At 47.4% G+C, this 25,062-nt stretch overlaps 5 protein-coding genes across 5 annotated transcripts; 1 reads left to right on the top strand and 4 right to left on the bottom strand.

Moving 5' to 3' along the window:
• Positions 1-185: 185 nt before the first annotated feature.
• EDB91DRAFT_1252900 (uncharacterized protein) lies at positions 186-1,251 on the bottom strand (the record flags this gene model as incomplete). Its single annotated transcript, XM_041323576.1, has 3 exons — positions 186-443; positions 500-669; positions 1,029-1,251. The coding sequence occupies 3 exons, from the start codon at positions 1,249-1,251 to the stop codon at positions 186-188; spliced, it is 651 nt and encodes a 216-aa protein (XP_041172785.1).
• A 4,438-nt stretch (positions 1,252-5,689) lies between these two features.
• On the top strand, positions 5,690-6,529 carry EDB91DRAFT_1059788 (uncharacterized protein; the record flags this gene model as incomplete). The annotated part of the gene is made up of 1 exon (XM_041314279.1): positions 5,690-6,529. A coding segment is annotated over one exon (840 nt), but the record flags the coding sequence as incomplete, so codon positions are not given.
• Positions 6,530-15,176: 8,647 nt separating this feature from the next.
• EDB91DRAFT_803596 (NADP-dependent oxidoreductase domain-containing protein) lies at positions 15,177-16,982 on the bottom strand. The gene is made up of 10 exons (XM_041328446.1): positions 16,798-16,982; positions 16,668-16,734; positions 16,471-16,617; positions 16,366-16,409; positions 16,132-16,311; positions 16,056-16,073; positions 15,922-16,002; positions 15,778-15,870; positions 15,570-15,723; positions 15,177-15,521 (listed from the first exon to the last, which is right to left on the bottom strand). The coding sequence occupies exons 2-10, from the start codon at positions 16,692-16,694 to the stop codon at positions 15,294-15,296; spliced, it is 972 nt and encodes a 323-aa protein (XP_041172787.1). The 5' UTR covers positions 16,695-16,734; positions 16,798-16,982; the 3' UTR covers positions 15,177-15,293.
• A 92-nt stretch (positions 16,983-17,074) lies between these two features.
• EDB91DRAFT_1239182 (fungal-specific transcription factor domain-containing protein) lies at positions 17,075-20,522 on the bottom strand (the record flags this gene model as incomplete). Its single annotated transcript, XM_041321821.1, has 15 exons — positions 17,075-17,162; positions 17,212-17,850; positions 17,902-17,925; positions 17,975-18,111; positions 18,165-18,397; positions 18,454-18,571; positions 18,621-18,780; positions 18,864-18,899; positions 18,952-19,109; positions 19,159-19,302; positions 19,328-19,510; positions 19,578-19,931; positions 19,982-20,059; positions 20,168-20,250; positions 20,414-20,522. 15 exons carry the CDS (start codon positions 20,520-20,522, stop codon positions 17,075-17,077), a joined length of 2,544 nt encoding a protein of 847 aa, XP_041172788.1.
• A 710-nt stretch (positions 20,523-21,232) lies between these two features.
• On the bottom strand, positions 21,233-24,567 carry EDB91DRAFT_1158861 (uncharacterized protein). Its single transcript, XM_041319713.1, has 3 exons — positions 24,230-24,567; positions 23,969-24,172; positions 21,233-23,898 (listed from the first exon to the last, which is right to left on the bottom strand). Exons 1-3 carry the CDS (start codon positions 24,321-24,323, stop codon positions 21,707-21,709), a joined length of 2,490 nt encoding a protein of 829 aa, XP_041172789.1. The 5' UTR covers positions 24,324-24,567; the 3' UTR covers positions 21,233-21,706.
• Positions 24,568-25,062: the final 495 nt, after the last annotated feature.

Below are 25,062 nucleotides of genomic sequence, written 5' to 3' on the forward strand. Positions count from 1 at the left end.
AGGGCGGCTTACCCTCATAGGAGGTCTGAGCAGGACCGGTGGCAGGCGTTGAGTCCATTGGCTAAGCAGATGTGTTTGTTTCCTTCAAATATTCCATATGAAGGACAGCAGGCACGACAGTCCATCTTGTAAGCGGACAGCGGATGAGGGATACATTTCTTCGGGTGTGTGAACTTCAATGTCAATCAAACATTTATCCATTGCAAGTTGTGGTCTTGGGGCAGACTCTGGCCCGCATACTTGTGAACATGATCTCTCCTGGTGGATTTTCCTTCCACATCCTGGACTGGGGTGGGTTGGGAGTCAATGGGAAAGCGGAGGGTGTTGAATGCCTGCCCGATGGCATAACTTATGCCACCTGTGGCAACAGAGGAGATGATGACTGGAGTGAGAAGGAGAAGAAGTTGCCATTGCATAATGAGGGAATTTGGAAAGTCATGGTACTAAGGTGGTGCAGTGCCTAGGTATCATCCTACAACACACAAAGGCGCAACCATACTGTTGAACCAGTGGCATCCAAAACTGAAGGGGGAGAGGCAAGGATGACATGACAGTACATACCATCATGCCAAAGGAGGTGGAAGTGGGAGTCAATGGGAAAGTGGAGGGCATTGAATCCCTGCCTGATGGCATAAGTTATGCCACCTGTGGCAACAGAGGAGACAATGACTGGAATGAGAAAGAGAAGAAGTTTCCATTGTACAATGAGGGAATTTGGAAAGTCACGGTACTAAGGTGGTGCAGTGCCTAGGTGTCATCCTACAACACACAAAGGCGCAACCACGCTGTTGAACCAGTGGCATCCAAAACTAGAGGGGGAGAGACAAGGATAACACAACAGTACATACCATTGTGCAAAATAGGACCAGAGGGGGAGAGGTGAGGATGACATGACAGTACATACCGTTGTGTCAAAGGAGGTGGAAGTGGGAGTAAAAAGCTAAAGGTAGAAAGGTGTGAGGTTTCACGCGCACCGATGGGCATGGGAACATGGATGTAACCTGATATTGTCTTTCATGAATACGAACCTGCCAAGTCTGATATGAAAGCTGAAATGAGTTTAGTAGATGCAGGAGCACGCAGGGTGTCTTCAATGGCTTTTGAGTCATAATACACATGAAAGACCAGGATACCACTACCAAAAGCTTCTCTGGTGCTGCTGGCCCATGCGTGGATCATGATGTCCTGGATACATTGTGCATCAGCATGAGGGGGGCAGGCCAATGCTGTTTGATCCCTACTAGGAGCCATAAACGAAGTCCGTCTTTGGCAGTGCAGTAAGGATGCAAAGAGGATGTTTGTGAGGTAAGATTGTCAGGATAAGCTGCAACTAAGTGATCTTAATGAAGGGTAAGCTGTATAATCATGTTCAGCAACTTAATAAGCCTTGGTTGCTTTGAAGATTTCTTCTCCTTGCTGATGGAGTTCATTGTTGAGATTATTGTGTGAGTCTTGGGAGTGGAAGTGGATACTGCTGAGAAACTGTGCTTTGATGCTCTCATGGGGTGTATGACATCTAGAAGGGACTGTGGGATTGTTGAAATTTGCGATGAAGGGTTGGAGAGCTTCAGGAATGTATATTGGGGGGAGCAGTAAGCTCATGGATGCATTTGAAGACAGTATTGGTGGCCCTGTTTTGGCTTCGACCTTTCCACCAGTCTTCAACAACACCCCAACTGTCACCAAAAACTTTGATGCAGCTGCCTTCTGGGCTTTAACTGAGGAGTGTGATAATGAGAAACTCCATCACAACTGCCTCTGCCCAGCCGATGTCTCAATTCTTGTCCTTCCACCCTGAGAGGAGTTGCCATGCTCTCCAATTACTGTTGATCCAAATTGCAATACCAGTACCTGAGCTAGCATCTGAGCAAGCTGAGGGGTCAATGACTTCAATGGGCCCTGGAATGGGTCAAGCAATGATGGGTTGCCTGAGACTGGCTTTCCACCAGCAGAGGTCTTCTCCTATATGCTTGGGAGGGGAACAAGGTATGTGTGGACAGTTGTGAAAGATGGATAGCATGTATTTGAGGGAGACGAGATAGGCCTGCCCTGTGGGGAGGACCAGAGATGTGTGCAAAAGCTTTCCATATAGCTGTTGCACTTCCTGAAGGGTATGTGAGGACCAAGCTTCCCAATCTCAAATGGCAGCTAGATGTTTCTCTTTCTTCTTCTGTGGGATTGAGATGGAACATGTTGCAATGTCCCAGAGAAAGCCAATGAAAGGAGTGCATGACAAAAAGAAGATGTCTTTTGCCAGCTCCCAAGGTATGTCCAGGATTTTGGATAAGCAATTGATGTCATCGAAGCAGTAAGTGAAGAGTGCATCCTTTGGTGAATGCAGAGACGCTGTTGATAGATGAAGGATGGGGAATGATAAGTCTTCATTGAATTCCTCAACTCTGCTGTCTGGCATGGTTGATCCTCGGAACCATTTATGCCCTCCATTGATAAGCAGCCCTCTGTTTCTAGTGACAATAGCAGAGCAAGCCTTACAAAGGTTGTTGTAGTCTTCAAGATGCTCCCAAAGAATGCAAATGAATAAATGATCATCCACCCATTTAGATAGTGGACCAATCCCTTGTGATCTGAAGATGTTGGCACCTGTGTCTGTGATTTTGCTATAACTTCCTGCAGAAGCAGAGAATCCGAAGCAAAAGTTTGAGTCAATGGCGAATTCATTGTTTCCTGTTCTAACAACCAGGCCTGGCCATTGTGACAGATGGAGGGGAACTGTGTGATAGGCTTCTGCCATGTTGCAAACTGCTGCCTATGAGCCTGGAGGAAGGGACCAGATGAGGAGGCAGATGGTTGATGCCGTGCCCCAGGTACAGGGGTAGAGGTCGGAGTGGATGGAAGAATTAATAGAAGAAATAGCAGTGGACAGATATAAAGGAAATAAGAGGTTTTGTACAAGCTGAAACTTGCCTGGCTTTCCTGGTTTAGGAACCATGGAAAGCGGAGCTGTCTGGAAAGGACCAATGGGTTTTTCTGTGTCTGATTTAGATAAGGGACCAATATAGCATCCAGTAGAGTATTCACAATTCAGTATGGTAGCAAAGGCATTGTAGTGTGTGTGTAACAAAGGGCTATTAGAGAGGGTGTATGTGTGCAATATACTGGGGACACTCTTCATAAAACTAATATGTAAACCATTAGGAATATGTGCATATTTATTAATAAGATGTGAAGAGTAAAGAAAATGTAACCATGCTTCAGGCTGATATGGAGTGAATGTCTTACATACTCTCACTTTGAGGACACTCTTGAGCTCCATGATCCTTCACTCCACATCCAGAACACTTATGCACGTGAGATCAGGCTGTGCTGGAATACCCTTTTGGTCTTTGTTAATTATAGCAGAGCTTGAGGCTCTCATGATTGACCAGGTGACCCTCTACATTTCAATGACATTGAGTTTTTGTCCACTGTAGGGAGTTATGTTACTCTGGGCTTGTATTGATGGTTTTTACTTAGTTTCACTTGTCATTACTTTCCTTAGTTTATGTACGCATTTTTACTGCTTATGTAAACAAACAATCTTCTTAAGCCACCACCATGAGCAGTGCTCTTTCGATTGCACTTTTCTCTCTGAGCACTACCTAGCTCTAGTCCAGAAACCCTCTAGGGTTGAATGCACCTCCTTGCAGGTATAGCAGCAGGCAGCAAGACCCAACACTTTCTACACCCAGTAGAATTGTTGTACCCACACCGTCCTATCATCAGACAATGTTGGTCCCACTCCAAATTTGGGGCACATACTCGGCTAAGGGCATAGTGCAAGAGCTGAAGCCAAGCCCCAACCCCTCTGCTTCTCTGCCCGAGCATGGTACCTAACACTGACATTGTCCAACACTTCAAATCACTCCCAACCAGTGCACTCAACTTTGACCAGTCAATGCTGTCTCGCAAGTTATAAAAACGCCCAAATATGGAAGCTCATATCAATGATAACCCAAATGTATTGTCAGCAAAGCAGCCAAAAGTTATCACTTGACCAGATGTCGAGTGTGCCTTAGTTCTATGGGTCCAGCACATGGAACATAAAGGTGAAACAGTCACATCACATATGTTGTATGAGAAGTGGAAGAGCTTTGAAGATGAATTTAATGTGCCAGAAAAGGAGAGACTGCTTGGTAAGGCATGGGTGCAGTCATTCTGTAAAGCCTACAAGCTTTGTGAGCACTGCTGGCATAGAGAGGCTGGTTCTGTTGATCCTTGGGCTGAGGCTGCCGAACTGGAGAGGGAGCATTGTCACAGAATTTTGGCAAAGTTTGCTCCATGGGATCAGTGGAATTTTGATGAGATGTCATTCTTCCTTAGTGAGTGTAGATTAGTTCCTGAATAATGATGGTTAATTTAGTTATTTATAGTGCACCTCCTGACCATGGTCTTGCATCACAGCAAATGAGTGGCAAGAAGAAAGAAAAATTCTGCATTTCTATTGGGCTAGCATGTAATGCTAATGGCAGTGAATGGCTTGAACCCATCTTCATTGGAAGAGCAAAGAAACCACAATGCTTCAAAAAGCAAACACCAGAACAGCATGGGTTTTATTACCACAACAATAAAAAGGCTTGGATGACATCAGTCATTTTTGAAGAGTAAGTTAATTGATGATTTATTACATCTTGTTCAAGTCTAATCCATCATAATGTAGGTGGCTCAAGAAGTTTGATCTTCAAATGAAGCAGCAAGATCACCACATTTGCTTGTTTGTCAACAATTTTTCCGCCCATTATATTTCATATCAACCTTTGAACATCAATGTTGAGTTTTTCAAGCCCAATATGACATCATATGTACATGTTAGGTACTGTGCTCAGGCAGAGAAGCGGAGGGGTCGGGGCTTGGCTTCAGCTCTTGCACTGTGCCCTTAGCCGAGTATGTGCCCCAAATTTGGAGCAGGACCAACATTGTCCAATGATAGGATAGGTGGACCACTTTAGTCTGCTTTGAGGGTCAGGAGGTAAAGGCTACTAGTGGCAGTGGAGTGGTGGAAACTGGTTCTAGATCTAGACCTTGCAAACAGGAAGAGATGCTTGCACTACTATGTCTGGGGATCTATTGCCTTGCTCTGCTACAAACACCGCCAAACACAGTTGCTGACTCTCCTCCTGGCTAGGGGTCCCCTAGTCCAGTGGGCTGACTAGGAGTGGGGCAGATGGAGTGGGGGAAGTAAGTCAGAGAGGAAGGGGACAAGGGAATTGGTTTGTTGGATGGAGGGAAGTAAGAGTAGTCAACTTAGAGCATGGCTCTAAGTTGGAGTGGAGGAGTGGAAGCAACAACAAGATGAGACTTGTGTCCAGAGTGAGCACAGTCCTACGGAGAATTCCCACCAGTAGAAACTGAGGGAAGACAAGTAATATTAAGACTAAGGCTACCAGCTAAGTACATGATATGTTTATATCCTTCTAAGTAAGGAGGTAGTGATCAGTAGTCCATATCATAAGGCTATGTGCTGAGTATTCAATTTGTAAGTATTACTACAGATTGTATTCTAAGTCAGTTTGAGGCACGAGAACGGACTTAGAATGAGCTCTATGTGGTGGTACAGCTTTTCAGAAGTTCTCACCCTTCTTGCTTCATACCATCACGAAGTACTCACAAGTCCTTTACTGCTCGACTACACTCTTGTTTCATCACATTTAATCTACTTAAGACTACATGTTATTTAATCAACATGCCGTGAATTCAAAGTGATCCCAACATGGATGTCTGTCCCGACTATGCTTCCAATGACTTTGTCAACACACGAGCCCAACTTATTAACAGGAACATTACTGAAGAACAGGCAGTTCAACTGCTCAGGAACATTTGGGAAGTGAACAACAACACCGACAAATGCTTGTGGCAACAGCAAATGAATGACGACAGAGACAAACAAGCTCATTGTGATCGTCTAAAAGAGGACAAAGAGGAATGCATAAAGCGAGAACGCTTAGCAGAAGAGGAAGAGGCCCACAAGGAAGAACAGAAGAGAAACAAGCACAAGTACACTCCAATCCAGAACACAGGCATCCCAGACGACCTGGCTATCACACCGTGTTCCTACACACTTCGCAAGTTAGACAAAGGAGAGTATGTCGAAATGTGGTATTTCACTAACGACGGACTTGATGAAGCATTGGTCAAGAAAACGATGGATGATGATGCCATGGTTTTGTCTACCCTCGCGGACGGTTCGACAGCATGGGTCTCTTCAGCATCAACTTGCAGCACTTGGTCTGCCATCAATGACGAGAACCTCCCATTTGAGGATTTCTGTCAGGCCTGCCTGCGTCTCCTGGACGCTCTACTAGAAGTGGATTGGCCACAGGACAGAATTAGGATTACGGCGCTCTTTTGGAGAAACTTACAGGTTCACAAGTATTGTTCTCTCCCCGACCCATGGACACAGAGAACTCTGCTAGTCTACCAAGCGGAACAACACAAATGGTGGCACATCATAGCCAAGTCTGCAGCAGACCTGTATGATCTCTCCGAGATCAACGAGAAGGTTCTAGAAGAAATGAGAGGAAGAGTCTATTAGGAGGAGTGTTTGAAAAGAGACAACGCTCGAGATTACAAGGTCAGTATCAGCAGCGGACAATACGTGTATCATTTACTCATCGTACTTTTCTTCTGATTCGATTCTATTGATTATAAAAAATGCTCCATGCTACGTGCCACATGCCTCATGCTACATGCCATATGCCACATGCCACATGCCACACACCTCACATCTCATCATGCACCACAGTCTGATCAGCGGACCAGCTCTTCATCTAGGCAACGAGACACTAGAGACGCGCATAAACACTCAGCATCACCAGAGCATGCTCACAGAACCAAAAAGCCTCACCAGGATTTTCATTCAGGCACAAGTGGAGGCATCCTCTCCACGTGTGCCATATGCCTTGGATGGAACCCACACAGGATTATTGAGTGCAAGGCACCCAAACTGTGGGACGAATCTTATGACACTCTCTGTGCTTGAATCGGTAAGGTACTTACCATGCAAGACGGAAAACCCATCTGCAGCTGACTGGCAACATGTCAGTGGATGTATCGAGATCACGCACAATCACAGACATTTCTGCTCCAGATGCAGTCTCTTGTCTCACAGAGCTCAGATGTGTCCTTGAGTGCAGAAAACTTAAGGCCCTCACTCCGTATAATGCAGAAGCTTGGGCTTCAAGACTCATTGCTACCGGACTCATTGACAGATACCCTCACATCCCTGACGGCCTTTGTCGAGGTTTCATTCTCAATATTCCTATTATTAAAGTCACGCAAGCCCCTCCTAATAAAGAATCTGTCAAGACATATTGACAGGAATTTCTCTCCATTGTACAGACTGAACTTGAAGGGATGCTATATTGGTCCGCTCGAAATTAATGAGGTTGAGAGTCTTATCGGGCCATTTCAGTCGTCACCCTTCTCTATTATACCCAAGCCTGGTCGGCCTGGGCATTACCGCATTATTCAAAACTATTCCTTTCCTCACCTTCCTTCAGCCAAATTTCCTAATGTGTCAATCAACTTGTATATTAATGCAGATAATTTTCCCAGCACTTGGGGAACGTTCCACATGCTTGCGCTCACAATCAGTAGACTGCCACCAGGCTCCCAAATTGCCATTAGAGATGTGTCTGAGGCATATCGCATGGTGCCAATTCATCCCTCACAATGGCCAGGTTCTGTCGTCTGAATCTCGGATGAACACTTCTGCATTGACACATGCATGTGTTTTGGCTTACGTCCATCAGCCAGAGCCTATGGAAATCTCGCAGATGCAGGTCTGTATTTGTTTCACTCAAAAGGAATTGGCCCAACTTCAAGATGGGTCAACGATCACTTATTCATTCGGATTCACAAAGAGCACATTGCAGCTTACAACGAAAAGAGAAAACTATGGCACAAGGAGATTACAAAGAGAGGACAACAGCAAGATGGAGGCAGGATATGGTTCGGTGGCCACATCTTTGAAGATGGGACATTGGAGGAATTTGACGAGGATTGTCGGTTCCCGATCATCAACTTGTCAGGAGCATAAGCAAGGTCAATCGAGGACAGTCGTTTCTCGTGCAGCCTCGCTGACATTGATGAAGGATCCAAGGAGCTTAACCTACCATGGGAGATCCCCAAGGACAAACTGTTTGCATACTCCAATCCTTACATTGGCATCATTTGGGATCTCACACAGGACAAAGTATACCTTTCCAGAGAGAAGAAACAGAAATACCTCTTGGCGATTGAAGTGTGGCAACAGCACAGCGTGCACATTTTACTTGACATACAACAGCTGTATGGTAAGCTGTTACATACAACGCTTGTCGTCCCAAAAGGACGTGCTTATCTTACATCCCTGGAAGCTATGCTACGCCTCGCCTTTGAGAAACCTTTTCTCCCACACAGACCAGTCAAAAGCCTTGAACAAGACCTCCACTGGTGGAAGACACTACTTCAGAGTTTGTTTGTTGGACATCCAATACCGAAGCCACTCACATTACACAACCCAGCTGCATACTCAGATGCCAGCTCTGGTGTTGGAGTTGCTATCATCATTGGAAACAGATGGCGAGCTTGGTGCTTATGCAAAGGCTGGCAGACGCTCAGTGGGAAAAAGGACATTGGGTGGGCAGAAGCAGTTGGATTCAAGCTCCTTACTCTGTATATTGTCAGAATGGGAGGATCGAAAAGACACTTCAGAGTCTATGGGGACAACCAAGGTGTCATTGAAGGCTGGAGAAATGGGCGCAGCAGAAACATGGTAGTCAATGCCGTGTTCAAACAAATCTTCAACCTTATCTACAATTCCCCAGCACCTTACTCATTTCACCCAGCTTATGTCACGAGCAAGCATAATCCAGCAGACGATCCATCAAGAGGCGTCTACGGTAACACAGAGTTCCTCCTCCCAATGCTCTATATACCCGCTGAACTGCATCCCTTCATTGTCAATCCCTTCATTGTCTCCACGGATCCATCAGACTACAGCACAGATGGAATTGACTTGTATCACACTGACGGAACTGCTCGTGACAATCCCAATCAAACCCGCAGCAATGAATGCAAGGACGACTCAGACTCACTCTTCCTCATCCATCAGAAACAGCAACAGCACTGCTTATAACTCACAGTTCAAAGCCGCTATTTCAGTAGAATAGCCAGCCAAGCCTCAACCTTACAAACCAGGATTGATCCCAGCGCCGTCACAACTACATCTCCATTGCTTAGCGCAAGAATGAATGAGATTATGGTTCCCGCTGAAGATAAGAGTAGCAACGGGACCAGATGGAAAGTTCCTAGCCATCATGGAAGACAATTTGGAGAGAGTGTTGACAGTTATGAACCTATCCTGGGCGATTGGAATGAGGGAATGCTATGGGGCAGGCCTGTTGGTTTTTCACATCTTCTGTGATGAACGAGCCATTCCAGAAGACCAACGCTGTCCCGTTGACACATGTACACTTTTGAACTTCATTGCCAGCTGTGCAGGTTCATACTCAGGAAAAATGTTAGTTAACTATGTCTATGCCATAAAAGTGTGGCACATGCTACATGGTCAGCCATGGAAGCTGAAAGCATCCTTGGATGGGGCGATTGAGCTTACACCGATCAACTCCAAACAGATCAAACGCGAACCATTCACCATGAAATTGATTCTAGAGATTTGAGTGCACCTCAATCCATCATTACCTCTTGATGCCGTGGTATATGCATGTTTGACCAGTGCATTCTATGTGTTCTGCAGACTAGGAGAGCTAACAGTAAAGATGATAAAAGGTTTTGATCCAGAGAAACATGTCAAATGCTCGAACGTGGAATTCAATGTCAAGGACCATCACAAATTTTTAGTCACCAAGATCTTTCTACCACGTACCAAGGTTTCAGCAGTTGGGGAAGGAGTGTATTGGGCGCAACAAGAGGGTCAAGTGGACCCAAAAACGGCCCTCCTCAATCATTTCGCAGTTAACAATCCCCGGCCCAATGACCATCTTTTCACATGGAAACATGTGAAAGGACCCAGACCCTTGACGTGGAGCGAATTCTGGAAATGGGTCAGTGGTATCATAAAGAGAGTAGGTCTAGGAAACCTCAAAGGCCACAAATTGCACATAGGAGGCACTCTAGAGTACTTACTGCATGAAGTTCCATTTGATGTTGTCAAATCTATAGGAAGGTGGTCGAGTGAAGCCTTCACAGGATATCTGCGCAAACATGTGCTCATACTGGCCCCATATCTGCAGGAATCCCCCATGCTAGAGCTGTTTACCAGATATACCATGCCTCCTGCACATTAACAAGGTATGTGCATCATTCTATGCTTCGCCCTTCTCCTTCAAGATGGGAGTCCATGCTGCGCCTGATGCGTCGCAGGGCTCCTTTGGACTTTTGGGTATCACAGCTCATCCTGGACTTTCCCCACAGGTTTGAAATGATGTTTCGGGTCGCAAACCCTTCAGGTTTGAGCCCAAATAGCCCCACTAGGGCGTTGTTCCTATTTAGAAAAATCAGATGTCATTACTTAGCAATAAATCTGATTTTCTTGCTTGATCATCGCAAAAACTGGAAGCAACACATAGAGGAAAACATAAGTCAGAGCAGATATCAATATGTATGCAATGGATCAGTAATCAAGTGGTTATAGGAAATACCAGTGATCCAGGAAGTAAGAGCTATGTTCCAAAGGGGAAAGTATATACCTAAATGGGGAAAAGGGTTCCAGTTGAATGGAACCTATACATAAGGTAACTGATGAGACAGTCAAGCAGGAGCACAGGTGTTAAGACCGTGCTCAGGGGTAAGGCAGAGTCTGAGGGGCTTGGCTTCAGCTCATGTGCTGTGCCCCTTAATTTTGGATTGTAGTCCGACACGAGTTCTACGAGCTCCGACAGGACGTTGGAGTGGAGGTCCTCTGACGAAGGAGGACTGATGGACTACTATATGAGCACAGGAACGTCGGGCAGAGGTTGGTCCACCTGACAGGAGAGAGGCAGAAGACTACTGCAGTCAGAACCAATAGTAGAAGTGGAGCGGAAAGGACTGCTCAGACAAAGTCTGAAACAGAGCAGAAACAAAGAGGATAAATGTGCGAGAGTGCTGGGCTCAAGTCTGACACGCAGGAAAGGCAGCCAATGTGTGGGAAGTTGGATGAGTGGAGGAGGTGGCTGACCTAGGGAGTCAATCCCCTAGGCCAGCAAACAGGAGTTATGACAAGAGCTAGCTCAAGTCCAGGGACAGAAGAACAGGGCTTAGAAAAGGTAATATTCAGACTGAAGATCTACAGACAGATGTACATATGCTTATATACTCTAAGTAAGTAGCATAGCATAGCGGAAGGCTATGTGCTGAGTGTACAGAATTACTAGAAAGATGACTGAGACATATGAGAAAGAGGCTCGGAGAACAGTATGTATGCAACGGATCAATAATCACTCGGGTATAAGGATTACCGGTGATCTGAAAGGAGGAACTATGATACTAAAAGGAGATAGGACCAGTTGAGTGGTTCCTAGTCTAGGAGTGGACCAGTGAGGTGGTTGGGCAGACCAATAGTTGGGTGGAGCAACACAAGAGAAACTGAAGGAACCAAGTGGGTCAGAAAAGTGGAGATGGTGGAGGGAGTAGGAGTAGGATCAGGCGGACCAATAGGGTGGAGGAGTGGAGCTCCAGATAGGGTCAGATGGTAGGGGTATAGTGTCAGAGGAAATAGGGGTAGTGTCAGAGGAGTGGAGCAGAGTTTTGTGCATTTGTTGAAGAAGGAGGGATGGAGTGGATGGGGAAACAGGGGGCCGGACCAGCAGTAGAGACATCTATGAATGGTATTGGGAGTGGTTGAATCTGGTATATGACAACAGGAGTGGATGCAGAGACTGACTGGATTGAATAGAGGCAGGTGGAGCAGAAGTGGGGGGAAAGCGGAAAGGGTATAGGGTCGGGTGGAGCGGATATCAATATTGTCAGAGCAGTTGGATCTGGTATATGACAGTCAGCCTGGTTGGTATGAGGATGAGCATCAACAAAAGCATAGACAGACAGCCAGTCAGCAAGAGTGAGATTTTGACGTGAATTTGAGCATTTATTAGGAGGTCGAGCAGATGTATGAGGAGCAGGGTTTAAAAGTCCAGTTAAGTCCGGTCTTTTGACCAATTTTCAAAAGACCGGACCCAAACCGGTCTGCATAAACTCAACCTTGTACTGCAACCTGGACCGAACTCTTAGAAACCAGTCAAGCACAGTAGCAATGAGGTTCACAGTTGGTTGCTGACTGGTTGCAGATGCAACCAGTCCGTAACTGCGTACAACTGGTTAGGACCGCTCCGGAAGTCTACATAGGGCAAAATCAGTAACTACTATACAACGTGTTTGCAGGTGATGTACAGGTGCCAGGTTACATAGCCTGCCAGAGTATCCCGGCACCACATGTCCAGCTGAGCGGATGTGCAATTTTCTTCTTTGTTCATTTTTCTTTTGTCCATCAGCGTCGAGTTCGGCATAGCTCACACATCCTCACTTGTACTTACTATTGTTCTTTGCTCCCACCCACCACTCCCCTTAATTATGAACCATAGTCTCTTGCTTTGTTTTAATCTCGTTGTCAACATGATATAATTGTCAAATGTCAGTTTATCAATTACCTTGGCCTGTTGCTCAAGAAGTCCACACATGATCAAACTCGTAAGCAGGTTTTCCCGCCCTCCCAGTGGCTCCACCTGCTTGCATCCCACCCCGAGCTAATGCTTGGACCAGCCCAACACCTCAGATCATGTCACCGACTCTTTATAGCACCAGACAAAGCTGGACATCATCTGTACCCTGCAAACAACTTTTTTTCAGGTGGTGCGGAGACCACCACTGACCATTGCTCCCGTCTCAGTGCTGAATGCTTCGAACGATTACAGATGCTCAAATTCTCATGGTGCAAGTCTCTTGCTGACTCTGCTCAAGCAAACTCAGGTATTGTTGAGGAAGTTTTGCTAGATGAGTACAAAGATTTCCTTCTTGTGGATGAGGGCATGGTGCAGTGGGAGAACGAAGCTGGCGAAGTCGAGACCGTTTTGTAGTAGTCTGTACTATCCAAGTCATGTTCATTTGCATAGGTAAATATTTGTGTTTCATGCAACCGGTCCTGGTATAGACCGGTTGTGGTCGACTTTTCATCGGTTTGATGTTACTATCACCTGATTCGCAATGCACAATCGATGGGTAATGCACAATGCACTCCAGAGCTCACCACTCTACATATATTTCATTCGGAACAGATGGAGGACAAGTATTAGCATATGTTCAATAAGACTACCAAATCAAATATTTAAAATCAGCACTGTGAAGCCTTCCCGAGATGAAACATTGTGCGAGTGTACCCAAAATGAGTGATTTTTAGACACTAAATCCAAGATCCACCCAGATCCCATTAACCTATCAACATAAGAACTTCAACATATGTGAAATACACCATTCTGAATCTACTCCAGGTGTTTATATGTCAATAGAACACCACCACAGCGTGCTATTCATGGTTCATGAGCAAAGCATGACAGTCAGGCTAGATTGGGAAATCACACTCTTGGCTTGGTTGAGTCTCCGCTTTGTTTGCATTCGCCAACACTGGACTTTCATTCGCTTTGCGTGCTGTCGGACTTTGGATATCATTGTGTATTGGCCGAGGTGCCACACGTGACATGGTGTGACGAAATTGTGCATTTCTATTGTGTTTTCGACATCTCAACTTCCAGTGCTGCCACTGCAACAAGCTCACAATAAAATAAAATAATTCTTGTTGGGCCTAATGCGCAGAGACCTAAGGTACACACTACAGTAGATCCGATACAAATATGTGTTGTTGTTGTGTTGCTATTCAGCAATAAGTGAAAATTGTGCATTTCCCGTCGAATGATAGTAGAGGTCAAACAAGGCAACCGGCAACTGCAAGATGTCAAATTAAGGGAAACCGAGACCGAAAATTCGGTCTTAAAAAGTTGCAGTACGGTTCGGTCTGCGGTCTTTGACCGGTTGCGCAACCGGACTTTTAAACCCTAATGAGGAGTGTCATTTGTGATCTTCTGCTTCTTTGCAGGTCGAGTGTATGCAGTGGGCTTATCGCGTGGCTTGCATTTCAGGTTTAGGGACATTTTTACAGGTACAGGACATCATACCCATTCCACACTTACATAGCTGAGCAGGACAATGCTGGAGAACAATGGTTCGGGTGCCACTTATGTCCCATCGCCCTAATTACAACCCTCTGATAATGCATATCATGCACACAATAGCAATGCATTATGTGTTATGCATTATGTCTGCATTTTCAGCCCGCCCATGTTGGGATCCTCAAAAGTCCATACATTACAACATATATTATGCATAGTTACGATATGCAATGTGAACATGTCAACTGTAGGTACAGTACTCAAATAACGAGTTCGTTTAGAGACCGAGATTTGCATTATTCTACTAGACCAATTTCTCCCGCATCCGCTCGCCTCTGATCACCACACCTATTTCCTGTCTTTGCCAGATATCAGGTCAAATGCACTGACAGAGCCTCTATTTGCCTGCTTCACTCTATAAGTGTGTTATTTCTCTACCAAAACCTTACTATAGCCAAGATCCAACCCCTGGTCAGGCCGCTTACATGGTTTTTGCACTATATTGGTTCGGCCCCGAATGGTAGTTGGTGGTGTAATGGCAGACAAAGTAGAACCGAATATATTGTGGAACAATTGAAGCTAATGAGCGTAGTCAGGAGTTAGACGTTTCGAAACAGTCAGGAACCAATGGTATACGAACGGACGCTATAGAGTGGTGCAACCGTTACACAACTCTGTGCGGAATACGAAAATGACACTGTCCAAAAGGTGGCGGAGTGGGAGCGGAAAACCCGACAACGTGGAACCGGGTCGTTCATTGTGTCTTGATCAAGGATTGGTCGAAGATGTCGCGCAGATGGCCGTGAACGTCCCGAAGTGGTATGGATTTTTGTTCTCGCTCGTGGAATTTTATTGATCTGCATTTATAGACGGCATATTCTTTGTCTAGGAGACTAGGAGGATTTAATTTAGCCTTTCGTATCCATCGAACATTCCTTCACGCTGAACCTGATTTTCCCCATGTTCTTCAAGGGTGTCGTGTGTTTTGAAAAAGTGTAGAGTATGATCACTATGCGAGTTGACGCCGTGTCGATGTTCGTTGAAATCCATTATCTTGCCCTTGTCGTAGTCAACCAAGTTCACACTCGTACTAACGTCCATTTCAATAGTCGCCAAGTTTACTACAATTTTGGCATGTCTCCACTGCACCAAGAGCCCTCAACGCCAGTATAACGGGGTGCTTCCGTGAGCCTTCACGATCCTGCAAGCCTCGTCAAGTGCATCAACAACATCCTGTGGGAGGGGTCCTTTCTCCGAGTCAATACAATTTTGCTCTAGCTGCGCTGCACTGCTAGCGCCTAGGATGATACCATCTTCTGGTGTCAGTAAAGAATGATGTTGGTACCAACGAAGGGCAGCCTCCGTAAGGCGAAGACCATGTTTGTCCTGTCCGACTCATTAGTTATATGGACATGGCGCAGCAGGGAGACATACGGTAGCGGCTTTCACAACCTCGAGAGCTTTGAGGTAGCCTTCCGTAAGATACCGTGCTCGGTACATCTGGCCCATCTTCGACTTCGGGTCAAAGCGACCACCCTGGGGAGCTGCCTCCTCCGTGGAAAGCACCTTGCCCGCAAAGAGACCACCACTACATTCTGTGCTGAGGCTTCCTTTCCAAATAAGATTCTCGAACCCCACTCACGCTAATGGGTTATAGCTAACGAGACGCAAGCCATACTTCCGGCAGCAAGGAAGGAGCTCAGGTTCCATCTCCCGGGTGATCGCGTTGTACATCCTACGTGCACTCATGAGTACCCTTCTCTCACAGCTGGACAGTTGTACGAACACCTGGTAGATCTTTGGCAGCACATAGCCATTCGCTTTGCAAATTCCGACAACTTCTGCAACCTCCCAAGCTGCAAAGTTGCTGTTTCATGGCTTAATCCTGAAACTTGGCAAGAGAATTCCACGAAAACACACCTCAGACCAAATATCTCGCTAATACCAGTCAGATTCCATGGATTACAGAATCGCTCGAAGGGAAGTGGACACTCACAAACGACCCTCCATATAGAGCTTGTTGATTTCTCGTACAGTGTCCTCAAAGGGAACACTACGATCGGGAGCATGCAAATATAAGACCCGGACTTTGTCACGCTTCAGACATTGAAGCGACGTGAGGAAAGTAGACCGCAATATCTCTGGGCTATGAGTCCCCGGAGTGACAGGGTACACTCTACAACAAATCAGGCACATGGTTCACAAGCGCAAACCACTGCATATGACGCACTTCGTGTCAATCGTCGCGTTCTTCAATTCAAGCTGGGCCAAGATCTGGTGATGGCAGTAATTCGGTTAAAGCGAGGGTTCAAACATCTGCATGCAAGCACCGCACCTGTTCAGTGGTCCCCTCGGCATATATCCGTGCGGTGTCCACTTCAGTATGACCGTGACTGAAGAAGACGTCCAGGATTTCCTGACAGTCCTTCTCGCTGGACGTCCGCACTCCGTTCTGGCCCTCGAACCCCATGGTCATCGTCCCCTTTCCTCGGGGTCAGCGCGATAGTCAAATCAAACATCTAAATTCCTTACAAACAAAAGAGGAATGCGAGTCGACATATTGGAAATGGAAACGGCAGAACTAGTTCAGAATTGTGCGCTGATGATATTGGTTCAACCAAGTATTAGTCTTGTTTCATTTGTTTATGGGAAACCGACTTACGTGTCATGTGGATCATGGACACCCGCTCTCCTGATGCACTTCTTGTCATGTGTCTGAATCTGCGGGAAGGCTACGGAGATCTGAGGCGAGTTGGGCTCATGATAGCATATATATTAAGATAAGATGCTCCCGCCTCGTGTTTGCAAGATCTATGCAGTGCCTCGTACGTGTGGTAGTACTTCTCGTAAATATGACTACATTATGGGGTATGGTATCGCACGTCTATAAAAGAAGAAATCCAAGAAAGAAAGAAAGAAAAAGGACAAGGTTTTCCACCTCACGGCCCGTGTCTCGAATGTGAAGCAGAACCATCAGGGTTTACCATCCCAGATACATTCGTGATGTACGTTCCCCAGTCATTAAGTCTGTGTATTCATCAGCAACGGCCAACCTACCCGAACGAGTGTGACTCACTCGAAACCAGTTGGAGCATTGGACCACATGGCAATCGTGTCCGTGTCCATAATGCTCGCACCAGGGTGCGAAAGCACATTCTGCTGTGGTGTCCCATTCATGAGAGTCTGCAGCCCCTGAGCGTCGTCATCATAGGACGAAGTAGTAGCGGTCCCTTGTGGCTGGTATTGTGCCGAGTACTGGCTCATCTGCTCATAGAACATATCATCCATACTGTAGGCAGGAATAGCGGTCTGTGAATAATCTTGAGGCGGGACCACGTTTTGCATAGATGTCTGTGTAGCGTGCGGTTGCACCGGGTTCCCACCCACGTGAGGATACCACATGTTGTTCGTAGATGAGCTAAGCGACGGGGATGTGTTTGCAAAGTTTACTTGTCCGTGGAGCGGGAGGCGTCCAAGATCATCGCTGTAGAGCGGAAGATTAAATGAATTCAGCGGATTCGAGCGAGACTGAGCTGCTGCTTCGCGTCCAATGCGGCGCGATCCTGCGATGGTGCGGGGTACGTCTGACGGCGGTGAAGTCGTGGGGGGAGCAGATATTGGACTATCTGAATCACGTTCACGCTTCGTTCCGCCAGAAGGACTAGGCTGGGGTAGCGGAAGGTCACCGACAGATGCCAGTTCATACAGGATGTCCCTTTCATATGATTTAAGAATCACTGGTAACATAGATTAAAAATGTGCATACCATAGACGACCAGCGGTGTGCCAGCTATGGGAATCAATGAGAGACATTCTTTGCGCAGTAAAAATCGACAGACCGTTTTTCGCACACCTTCAGTACGGACATGCACTTGTGCACGTCCGCCATCTCTTTCGTAGGATCAGTGTACAGTCCGGAGCGTTTTCCACCCCAGATGTTCAGGAGCAAGACAATACCTGCAGTGAACGCAGGCATCTAAAGCAACCTCAATGTGTACTGAATTCAAGCGATCCGATCGAAAAACGCACCTGTGAATAAGGCGCCGACTGACCAGATCGCCGTCGATATACATCCATAACGTGGCTGCAAGAACGAGCAGCATTTGTACAGATCGCCAAGGAAGGAAATGACAGAGGAGATGGTTTTCGGGGCGACGGAATGAATGGGCGGTGGATGAGGATCTGGACATGATAGTAACTCGAATAGAGGGAATGCGACTGCAAGAAAAAGTCATTAATGTCCCTGTTCGGATCCCATCGGACTTTAGGTCGTAGAAGTTAGCTGCGGCGATAACGAAGTCTAAGCTAAGGCACATACGATGATCAGGAACAGCGTCGATCCATTTATTAAGCGCAGAATCAAGCTCTGCAACTATTTGTTGCTCCCATTGCTGCCCAACGAATCCAAGCAGGACTTTTAGCTTGTTGATCGAATACTGCAGCACTTCGTTAGTCATGAACTCGTGAACTAGAAGAGGTACATACGATAGTGCGAAGGGCAAATGCAAGTATGTGGTTAAGCTTCAGGAAATTGACAAAGTGCGATACGAGAGAAGGTTTGTCAGCAGGTTGTTTGAACATTTGGTCCGGGTCCGGGTGCTCCCAGTACTCGTCATCACATTCGACAGGTAGGTCGAGGTCAAAGCTATAATTTGTGTCAGTTCTGCAGTTGTTAGTGGCGCAGATGAACCCACTCTTCATCCTTGTATTGCGCAAGGTCGTCCCAACGAAGAGCTCATCAATCGGTCTAGGCTGACGAGAACCCTGAGGAACAACCTTGAGACGTCATCGCGACGGTGAATTGTTCCAATCATACCAGAATGCACGTTTCCAAAGCTCTTCTTCGACGGTAGGCTTATTACCGTAAGCCTTGCGGCGATGTGCACCAACATCCTGCGCAAGGCGTATGCCAATCCCAACAATAGTCCAACATGCCTGAGGGGCCGAAGTTCCCTGCAGGTAAAGCACAGATAGCTAGGTACGAGTCAGTAATCCGATGAAGGAGCGTTGGCTCAGCACCCACACAATACACTTGGAGGTCCTCCAGACACGGTGGTCCAAGCAGGGTCTTCCTGACCATCTGTACCTGTTCAAAAAACTTCCATCCCGCCGAATGTTCGTTTTCGCCATCGAGAAGGACGCGGGGATCATCAGAGAAGCGCTGAGCCTACGGAAAGAACCAGTAGGTACACCGCCCCAAATGATGAGTTTCGGCGATGCAGCCCCTGCGCAGCCTTGCGCTCAAAGGTTGGCCGGTGTAACAGCGGAGTTAGAACATTGAGATGTGTGAAATAGAGATCGACAAGGGAGGTAGCGAGATCTTCGTGAGGAAAGCTATAGCTCGGCTCGACAATATGCTTAGCTGCCAGCTCCCACTTCTCCCACTTGAAGAGATGTCAATATTAGAGATAAAACCTATTGACTGCAACTAAATAAACGCACAGGGAAGCATCCATGAAACTCTGGGCGTTTTGGCTGGAGAACGTCCTGTCGGTGTATCTCGTCATCGCCGGTGTACTCCTTTTTGAGGTCGATAGCTTTTTGGACCAACATGATGCCACTCGATTTTCCAAAGAAGCGGGTTTGCATTGGATTGATAGACATATTCTGCATATGATCAGCGAGGCGAACGGATACCATCTCGTCATCATCACTGGATACGAGGTCTTCTAGGGGAGTGGCAGCATAAGGGGTCATGACATGGCTGGTTGAGCCATTCATGTTGCCTTTTTGCCAAGTCTCCCTGTCCATAGGACCGCCTCCAAGTTCCTGAGAGAAGTCTGCATCAGGGCAGAGCTAGAAGAAATCAGCGACGATCATGAAGAGTATCTACCCAACAGACCGACCTTTTGCAGAAGGTTCTCCATCTTCTCCAAGCGATTCTCCAGGCTCTCGACATAACTGAAATTGATAACGGTAAGTACCTCGGACGAATGCAGGAAACGCACGCACCCCTTTGGCGGACCTCGTTTCTATGACAGGGAGCATCAGGCCCCATTCGAGGAGTCAGAAGATCGAGAGGGAGAACACACCTTTGCAGCCTCAACGTACGTACAATCGAAATTATACGCAATGCAGTTAGAACATCTGTGGCCTGGCATCTGGCTTCCATCGCCTGAAAGCGTGCACCCCAAGCCAAAATAGCAAAGACAAGAAATGGTCAAATTTACTCGGAGCACGGGGAGCAGACAGTAATGAAAGCTTACTCACATCGAACTACATCAAACGCCGAAAAATCAACTGAGAACTTTGTACTATCCAAGAGAAGCGGAACTCACTCTTCTTGCGTCTGCATATATCACACGCTCTCTGCACTCGTCGTTTCTTGGACCCTGGCATTGCCAGGGCATTGTCATGCTCGTTGAATTCGTCTTCTGCGGATGACATGATGATGGATTGGGTTGGAACCCTTACGTGCGGGTGTTGCACAGGATATCCACTACTATCAATGGTTCACGTGGTGAAACAAGCTTGGACCTGAGAGAATAAAGCCGACAGGTGTTCGTAACCCTTCGGCACGCGAGCATCACGAGTTTCCTGACCATTTGACTCACATCAATACTTCAAGTAACTGTACTGTATACTTATCATCCTACTGCAAAGTTACAAATAGATAGATCATCGTTAGATCAAGAGTCGCGCTGGTGTTGCAGCGCATCCAATACATAGCACTATGCACTATTGGGAACAAACACGACCCAATTTCAATCTGTGGAAATTTACGTAATTCATATGACTGCTGCAGACAACCTGCTGACAGCTGCTGACTTGGCTTTTGCGGTCTTATGCACGCATTTATCGCGTTTTTTCAAACTGGGAGCTACTGCTCGTGCGGGGTTAGATCTGATTAGATGGTTCTATCAGATATTCTTGATACTGGCTGGTTATAGTAGATCATCTCCGCGGTGAAGTAATAAAAATCGACTCCGCTAGGTTTGCTACTCCGACACCAAATCGGGAAATACAATCCCGGCGGTTTGGTTTGACTTTGGTTTGACTTGAGGTTGGCGGGGGTTGGCGGGGGAGGTACCTGGCGGTGCCTGTGAACGATTTCAATTGGCTGACTATGACTACATAGCCCAAGCCTTACAAACGCGGCGCAGATTGCAATTGGCTAGCAAACGACATCGTATACAATTGGCGGGATACGCCCTACAACTATTAGTACATGAGGCAAGGGTTCGAAAACAAATTGAACACAACACCCTAATCCATAGGAATAACTATCTGGTAATTACGGCGACTACTATTACAACGTAAATGGACAGCGAGGATGACGGAGTACGTATGACATGCAAGTGCAAATTATGTGTGAGAATGCAACGATATGAGGAAGGGTGGGTGGCGGGAAGCGCAGCATGAAGAAAGGAAACGCGCGGCAGAGGAGGGCACCCTGCAGCATGAGTAACATGTTCGCAAAGATAGGAGCATGCGCGTGCTAAAGTACGATAGAAAACGAAAGAAGAAAACACAACCGTGCCGCATTATTAGAGGGCAAGACGATGAGAAACAACAGACCCCATAAAGATCATAGAAGATCCACGTGTTGGCAGAAGAGTCCAACAAGAAAATCACCACCCCGAGTAGTGGTAGTCGTCCGCCCAACTTCGATTTCGGGCCATCGCGCGTCGCTTACGCTCATCTTTATCCTGGGCCTCTGCACTCTTTGTGGCGCCATTCTGCTCGCCCATGGACGTTGTCGAAGCAAGCGGTCGCAACCCATTGAGCACGCCATTGCTCGCTCGTCTCGCGGTCGCAGCTGGGTTGGTGGTACTGCTTACCTGACGCTCCCACAGTAATTGCCTCCGCATGCTCTCTGACAGCTCTTGCCGAAGCATTATTCGACGAGTCGTGCGAGGCGTCATAGGCAGCGCGGGAGCAGGAAGATTATATGGGTGACTGAGGGGTATAGGTGCAGTGGCTTGTGCAACAGGAGCGGCGTGATTCTCCGCTACACGCGTATGTTGAGCCAGTTGCGATGCGATGCCGTTTTCCGGTGCGCGTCGTGACACTAGCGCCTGAAGCCTCTGCTGTGCCACACTGCGCGACACCTGGATCTTATCGTCATCATCGTCGTCATCTTCCCCACTCTCATCTTCCATCTCTTCCTCCTTCGGGCGCCCCTTTGGCCTATACCCCCCTTTCTCGCTCTCTTTCCCCTTCATTCCAGACGAAGGGGGCTTCGAGCTCGACATAGCAGTGATTTGCGCAGCCAGGGGTAACGCCGCCGAACTCTTACTCGTCTGCAGCCTCACAGGCCCCGCAAACCCACTACTACTCCTTTGCGGGACCTGCACATGCTGAGGCTGGCGCTGCATCCGCACAATATCCGCTGTCGATTGGCTCAAACGATACGGATGAGTCGGCGGGAATATCGCAGGGTTGGGGTTCATGAGCTGGGAAAGTAGTCCCGACTGCGAGCGGTTGAGACCCGAGTATGAACGCTTGGGAACCTTTGCGAAGAGGTCACGCTGGCGCTGAGCTTCCAGTGCAGCCCCACGTAGCCCAGTGTCCTTGGCTTCGTGGGCTTTGTCCTCAGCGTCCATGTCCTCAGAGGCCCATCCAGAATCGTCCGCATCAGTGGTCTCATAGTCTTCCTCGGAAGTGCTAGCGACAACGATGGTTTTTCGCTGTTGGGGACCCGCGCCATTACTTGCATTGACAGTAGCATTGCTATTGCCAGCGCCGTTAAGGTTCCCGTTGACGATATTGCCATTCGCAGGAGGAGCAACAGTCGGCCGCACAAGCTTTGGATTGATCGCCGTCATTCCATTCAGAGGGACACCCAATCCATTCAGCGGAGCAACCGATCCATTGACCACAGGGACAGGCGGAGGCGGAGGCGGGGTGGGCTTAGCCGAGCTCCCATTAGCAGACTTGGACCCGTTGGACGAGTTCGAACCAATATTAAACATTGCACGAGGTTTATTATCTTGATTCGAAAGCTTGCGCTGAATGGACGGCCCGATGTGCCTCGCCGAGTGAGACCGTTTCGCTAAGGGCCGGGCAGACGATCTACCCAATTCCTTTCCCTTCTTTGGCTTAGCACTTGCACGGTCTTTCTCCTTCAGCTCCTTCGTTACTTCTTTCTCACCATCAGTGCTTAGCATCTGACTTGAAGCCGCGCTCAACGCATCGAACAGATCTTTCGGGCTTTTCCCGCTTTCCGTCGAGCCGTCACGCTCCGGGGACGCGTCCTCGGGGCTCTGCTGCAAGAAAAACCTTCCGGATGTCTTTGAAGACTCCGCACCCCGGGCAGGTGCAAGCAACGGTAATAGTTCGTCTGGTGGCGGTGACTGCGGCAGCGGCTGTAGGGCTTGCGGTTGACGTTTCATGGTTAGTACGGGCGGGGGAAGCGGCGGTAGAAGGAACGTTGATGATGGCTGTGAAGTACCAGGTGGATCATCATCGAGGGACGGCGTCATCGGTGGAGTGGGTTGGGGCGTGGGGTTGACGACAACGACGCGAGGAAAGTAAGCTTCTGTAGAGGTAGGGGTCGAGGGCAGTTGGACGGATGGCACGGTGGGTTGTCGCGGGGACGGCTTGTCAGATATGATGACATTATTTGGGAGCATGTCTATTATTATTCGGCCTACAAATGGAGACGATTTGGGGCGGAAGGAAGTGCTGAGAGGCGGTGCTACGGGGGTACCTGATGATAATTTGGGTATGGAGGGGTGGTCCGGTACAACGGGACTGGTTGTAGATGTAGGGGAGAGAGGATGTTGATATATAGATGTTGAATGCGGGCAGGGGGGAGTGCCTACATGTGCGGAACAGGAGGAGAAGGCGAGATGAGTAAGTACGAAAAAGGAAATGATCCTCGGACATACCTGAAGGCTGAGCTAGGTTTACAGGGTCGGTAAGGGAGAAGAAAGAATTGCGGGTATCGGACGATACATTGATATGTGATACTGAGTCTGGTGTTGGAGGCTGATATGCCTGTTGAGCTAGAATAAGCTCACGGTGCCATAGCCTCCAGGATATATTCTCAAGGCGGCGACCATCCTGAAGAGACTCTTTACACTTTGCGAAAACTAGGTAGACAGATTTGTCAGTAATTGAAGCGATAACGTATATTTTAGAGTACTTACGGGTCCAGAGAGCGGAAAGAGCTTCATGTCCTTGTAGATCTTTCACTGCATCGGGTGTTACAGAAAGAACAGGAGCAGGAAAAGATGTTAGCATGGAGATTGGATTGAAGCAAGGTGCACGCTTGAAATCACGAGAAGACCTGCCAAAAAACCCAAGAGTTCTTGGAAGGCGGGAAATTCTTGTGTTTGTATTACCGGATAGATTGAAAACGGACTAGACGCCTTGTCAGACGCTGGCTAGTCTTGTAATACCTTGTAAGTCCCTTCCAAGGAATATGGAGAAGGTAGGTAGTAGGATGTGAGAGAGAGCTACTTGAAGTGAGGTTTCATTGAAACCACTTGTCCCGATTTGCACCTTGTGGCCCTGTGGGTCCCCGGTCCGACCGCCAGCGCAACGACACCGGCCTCATGTATATTGACACCCCCGATTATCCACTATTATATTTCCATACCCTAGAGTATCTTATTCCTCCAAATCATGTGCGAGGTCACCAGCTCAAAAATCCACGTAAATCTATCTGCCAGATCCTTCGTGACGAGACTGCTGCGCATAAAAAATTATTTGTGGGTAAATTCTTCAAATTTTTATTTTATCGGTCTGAGCTAGAATCCGATTTTCAACAAGACAGCGACGTGAGATCAATCCATGAGACAGGAGAAACGAGAGGACAGATAAGGTCGACAATACATACGAAGTAACTATATCACTCGATACAGATACCGAAAATGAAAGCGAAAGAGACGGAGGCGACAGCACGCTGAATGCGAAGTGTGGCTCACTCAATTGAACGCAATCTGAATATATCTAGCTATGCGAACGAATATGCAGAATT

This window comes from Suillus paluster (assembly GCF_016628075.1).
Source record: "Suillus paluster strain FC165 chromosome Unknown EDB91scaffold_75, whole genome shotgun sequence".
Taxonomy (NCBI): Eukaryota; Fungi; Basidiomycota; class Agaricomycetes; order Boletales; family Suillaceae; genus Suillus; species Suillus paluster.

Excerpts from the sequence above, each read along its gene's own strand:
- EDB91DRAFT_803596 (XM_041328446.1), bottom strand. The coding sequence starts at position 16,694 with ATGTCGACTCGCATTCCTCTTTTGTTT. Across the intron at positions 16,618-16,667 it reads CTCGCATTCCTCTTTTGTTT|GGGACGATGACCATGGGGTT; the intron begins GTAAGGAATTTA and ends CCCCGAGGAAAG. Across the intron at positions 15,871-15,921 it reads CTGCCAAAGATCTACCAGGT|GATGTACAACGCGATCACCC; the intron begins GTTCGTACAACT and ends GAGTGCACGTAG.
- EDB91DRAFT_1158861 (XM_041319713.1), bottom strand. The coding sequence starts at position 24,323 with ATGCTAACATCTTTTCCTGCTCCTGTTCTTTCTGTAACACCCGATGCA. Across the intron at positions 24,173-24,229 it reads TCTTTCCGCTCTCTGGACCC|TTTTCGCAAAGTGTAAAGAG; the intron begins GTAAGTACTCTA and ends CTGTCTACCTAG. Across the intron at positions 23,899-23,968 it reads AAACCTAGCTCAGCCTTCAG|GCACTCCCCCCTGCCCGCAT; the intron begins GTATGTCCGAGG and ends CCGCACATGTAG.